The sequence below is a fragment of the Mus caroli genome, unplaced genomic scaffold (assembly GCF_978045245.1).
Source record: "Mus caroli unplaced genomic scaffold, Mus_caroli_1 scaffold_18, whole genome shotgun sequence".
Taxonomy (NCBI): domain Eukaryota; kingdom Metazoa; phylum Chordata; class Mammalia; order Rodentia; family Muridae; genus Mus; species Mus caroli.
Genome location: NW_028227273.1, coordinates 15,835,001 through 15,840,073, shown reverse-complemented (window position 1 = coordinate 15,840,073; position 5,073 = coordinate 15,835,001). Strand labels below are relative to the sequence as shown.

Here is a 5,073-nt window from a genome sequence, read left to right as displayed (position 1 = left end):
TCCTTCCTTCCTTCCTTCCTTCCTTCCTTCCTTCCTTCCTTCCTCCCTTCCTCCCTCCCTCCCTCCCTCCCTCCCTCCCTCCCTCCCTCCCTCCCTCCCTCTCTTTTTTTCCTTCCATCCTTTCTAAAATAAGGAAGTGGTTTTCTTTGTCCCTTGGATTCCAAAGCTCCTGTCACCCAGGGAAGCTCAGTCCCTGGCTTCCAGGCTTCTGGGAGAGGACTGCTGGTTTGTGTTTGCGCTGCACAGCGGGAGGCCACAGGAGGCGACTGGGAGGCAGACACAGTCAATCCAGGGGTGGAGAAGGGAGAAGGCAGGGCGACCGGCGCGCGTTCCCGGGCTCGTGACCGCTGGCGGCCCCGGGAATCCACGCCCACACACTCTTGCAGAGATGGCAGGCAGCAAAGACAAGCTCGTCGTGGGCACTCTCCACCTGCTGCTACTGCAGGCGATCGTCCTGTCTCTGACAGCTGGGAATCTGAGTCTGGTCTCCGCTGCCTGGACGCAGGAGAAGGTGAGGGGCCACTGCTGCATTCTGAACCTGAGTGTCGTTGGTGGGTGCCAGGACCTGGGACTCGGCCACCTCTTGGACTAGAGGGAGGCGGGTCAGGGATGCTGTCCCCCTGCCCAGGCACCAAGTCCTCACCCAACTCCTGGGAAACCAGTGCTCTCTCTCCCAAGTCAGGGCGCCAGGGCTGGTCCCGGGGCTGCGCTGGTGTCGCCTGGGGGCTGAGTGATGTCACCCGCCTCCCTTTGGCTGCGCTCTGATTGGGGGTGGGGGGTGTTGCTGATAGGCACAGGAAGTATGTCTCGCTGCCTGTGCAAGAACAGGGACATGGGGGCGCCACTGCCCAATCGCAACCCGTGAGCTCCGCGCTCCCCGCGCTTGCTCCTGGATGCCTAGACTGCGCGTCTAGGGGTGTCCCCGCGGATCCCCAACTACAGCATTCAAGGATGCTGTATGGGGATTGAGTTTCCTGGTGGACTCAGCGCCAGCATATTGTTAAATATTTAAAAGAGACGCACACTGTTTTCAGATAAATGAATTCAGTTGTGGAAATCTCATTTAAGGAATTCAGAATAAAAATGATTTGCCAAGTCGCTTTGTGTGAAGAAAATAGATTCACAATTACTTCCTTTTCTTGTGCAACAGTTTTGAAATCATGAAATTGCTACGAGCTGTGCAAACGATGACGGTTTGGGAATAAAATGGCACGTCTTTAAAGAAACTAGGAAAAGCATCAGTCTCGGGATAGAATCTTGCGACAACATTACTAAACAAGTACTTTAAGTGCTTTTCGCGTTTCTGCACGCCCAACATGCTCATTCCCAGTTAGTCTCATGCACTAGTGTATGAATGGCCCACTTCAGGTGAGCTCAAGCCTAGCCAACTTCTTTTCAGGACTCACAACAGATCCCCATTTACACGGGGAGTCTGGAGTGGGTGTGGGAAGTCAACACCATACAACTTCAGTCTCTCCAGAATGAGTCAAAAGGCTTCCCCCAGAGGCTGGGAAGTACTTCTTAAGCAGTTGAGTAGAATCCTCCCCTGCACTGCTTTGGGGTACCTGGGAGGTCAAGCACCGAGAAGGGACTTTAAAACCAGAGTGTGGCACAAGGCCAAATTTGTCTTTAAAACATATTTTAATGGATGAGAAATATTGTCAGGGGCTGAGCTCCACCCGGGGTCTGTCTGTGGGCAGGTGTAGCAGCCAGGGTTGTTTCTAGGTGGGAGAACATCCTGTGATTCTTTTTTTTTTTAAGAGAAAATTTCCTTTTTATTGATTCGTCTCTCATATATTAATCCCTACTGCAATGTCCCCTCCCTCTGCTCCCCTCTTTCCTTCTGGATTCACTCCCTCCTCTACCTCTCCTCAGAAAAGAGCAGGCCTCCTAGGGATGCTAACCAAACAGAACATTACAACCTACATTAGGACCAGGCACACATTCTCACATCAAGGCTGGATGAGGCAACCCAGTAATGGGAAGAGGGTCCCAAAGGCAGGCAAAAGAGTCCGAGACAGCTCCTGCTCCCACTGTTAGGAATCCCACAAGAACACCAAGCTACACAACCTTAACATGTATGTGGAGGACCTAGGTCAGACTCCTACAGGCTCTCTGATCTCTGAACCCCCTTGAGTTCTGGTTAGTTGATTCTGAGAGCCATGTTCTTGTGGTACTCTCAAAAATGTTTTAAACTAATTCAGATTTAACTTTTGAGAAATGTCTTTTGAAATACGAATTTTTGTTTTCTTTATCTTAAGAAGCTTCTAACAATTGTTTTACTGGGAAAACAAACACTCAAATGGCAGGAGTGGATGACAGTCAGCCATGATGTCTCTCAGTTAATAGTTCCTCCTGCTTTCCTAGTTCTAAAGGTCTCCATAAAGTCTTCTGGGCAGCCAGCTACACTTTACAGCCTGGGAGATGAATCAGCCTACACTCAAATGCGCCTTCCTGCCTTTTATGACGTTTGACTGTTTTAATCAGACAAGGCACACTCTTGGTACACTGGTCTGCCAACAGGAGAAGTACGATACCGAGAGCGTCAGTTTTGAAACCCATTGCCTTGTTTAGAAATAGAGGCGTGTCTCTTGGAATAGCATCCGCTGTGCGAAAGTACATCAACCCTAGTTTATGGCTGTCGTCAGGACCACGATTCAGTGATTCGAAGCCTAGAAACCATTCATAGAAACAAACGACTACACTTCCGACTGGGCATACATATGTGTGTATGCGGAAGGGTGTTGACAGGAAGGTACCAGTTGTCAGATAGATAGAACCACCTCACGTGAATCTCACGGTACCAGGAAAGAGTGTGCTTATTGCCATTTACAAACTGGAAATCAGGAACCCTGGTCTTCCCAGTTCTGCTTTATTTTCTCTTTTTTAAAGGTAGATAAATGCTGGCTGACTGAGGAAGAGTGTCTAGCTAGCCTAGGAGTGTGTGTGTGTGTGTGTGTGTGTGTGTGTGTTTGTGTGTGTGTGTGTGTGTGAATGTGTGTGTGGGATCCATATGTTAGGGGGGCATCGTTTCTTCCCACACCCCCAGATTCCCAGTTCCTTGGCCTCTCTCCTCCAGTTTTCGAGTTATCATTATGCTGAAAGTTGATCTGTATCTGGTGACTGTTCCTGATCCATTTACTTCTTTATTTATTTTTGGTTTAGTGATTTTGTTTTTTCTTTCCCTTTTAAATCTCATCAAATCAGCTCTCCTTTAGATGAGAACTGCTGCCTGTCGAGACGCTGCCTACATTTGAAAAGGAATGTTAGCTCCACTGAGCTAAACAGTGCAGCTTCACTTGTCATGTTCTAGTTGTGAAGGTAGCATGTACTCGCTCTAGAAAGGTTCAAAAACACAGAACAATGTATTCTAAAAAAAAAAGGACATCACCTACAATCTCATTCTCCAGATAATTCCTTTTAATCTTTTTGGGTGTTCTTATTGCCAGCTCCCATGTATACACACACACACACAGATTTATAGAGATGAATAATGATGATTAAATTTCAGCTTGTTATAGGGACTGAATGAGTATGTAAAACAGCACAGTGTCTAGCTTACATTGAAGGCTCAATGCATGTTAATTATTGAAAAATAAGCATACATTAGTATTTTTGCAGTCAGCACTGCACATGCAGTTTAATATGATTAATAGTGTGTCATGAATTGTACCATAAGCCGGTAAAAATCCCCTGAAGACATAACTTGATGATTGCGAAACTATCATCAGTTGATAATTTATTTCTTCATCTTGAACATTGAGGTTGCTAGCAAATCTCTGTCAATAAAGCTGAGACATAGTATATTTTGACGGGAAGAATTTTCCTTTACTGTGACAATGTTGAAGGAGGAAAATTCAAGTCTCATTAGAGGTGGAGAGGCAAAGACTTGGAAGGGCCCAGAAGAGCTGTAGACAGTTATCTGTGACACTTCACGTTTCTCTGGTTTTGAACCACTTGCTATTCCAAATGTCCATAAGATTTCCCCCTCTCTACCTTTATTCAGCCACCCAGCCACCTGTGAGTGGAAACAGGCGACTCCAAGGCAGGGACAGAGAGGCTCGTGAAGACCTCTAGTGCAGGAAGAAAGCCAACTGTCATCTTGAAATCTCTACTATCTTGTGGTTTAGAAACAATGACACCCATTTTACACATTAGGGCACTTTTCTTCGACGTAACTGTTCAATGAGGAGCTGGGGTTGGTCTCTCTGTTGTACTTCCCTCTCGGCTCTGAATTTTAAGAAGCGAACCTGTGTGCACTGGACAGAAAGACAGAATCTTGGTCAGTTTCCAGTTCCTTTCCCTGCTGTGTTTGTGTTGTCCATGGCTTGCACACACATTTCAGTAACTGCTGGCAGAGTGGAACTTGCAGGTAGCAAAAGTTTAATCTGAGGACTGTCTGGAATGTTCATAAAGGAAGCTTGGATCAGCTGCATTTCTGCAGTTGGTCTCCCTTACAGGCAGTGTTTCGGCCTCTCCATTTCGCCTGCAAGCAAGGCCGCCTCTCCAAATTATGTAATGAAATGCCTGGGCCGTGTGATTAGACGGGAGATGCTTCAGGATATCTGGTTCACAGGTTTGTTTCAGCTGATTCTTGTCACCTAGAGCAGACTTCATTGTCCTTTCTGCCTGGATGAAAAGACAAGGCCCTGGGTGTAACAGAGCCTTGTTCCTCTGAGAACGTTGGCACCAACAGAAATGGCTGAAGTACCTTTCAATTGAAATGCACCTAGAGCAAGCCTGGGATTTACACTTGCCTTGGCCTTTATTCTGTTTTGTTTTGTTTGTTTGGGGCCAGAGTATCACTGGAGCTCACTGTGTAGATCAGGCTGGCTTCAGACTTGGAGTGATTCTCCTGTCTCTGGCTCTCATGTGCTGGGAATCACGGGTGTACACATCCAGCTTCGGCACTGTTTTGGATCCAGGTCCTGTCCTCTGAGCCTATCCTTCCCACTTCTGTCTTACTCATTCCTGTTTTGAAACAGGTTTTGTACTTAGTGAGTTCTGAGAGTAAGAGCCCTTTACTTCAGTGGTTTTCAACCTTCCTAAGGCTGTGTGTGACCCCTTGATACA

At 47.0% G+C, this 5,073-nt stretch overlaps 1 protein-coding gene across 1 annotated transcript in view; it reads left to right on the top strand.

Moving 5' to 3' along the window:
• The first annotated feature begins 300 nt into the window (after positions 1 to 300).
• Positions 301 to 5,073, top strand: part of Qpct (glutaminyl-peptide cyclotransferase) — a 45,506-nt gene continuing 40,733 nt past the window's right edge. The window contains exon 1 of the mRNA XM_021149278.2: positions 301 to 511. Coding sequence (XP_021004937.1) covers positions 389 to 511 — 123 coding nt within the window. The 5' untranslated portion in view covers positions 301 to 388. The remainder of the gene's footprint in view (positions 512 to 5,073) is intronic.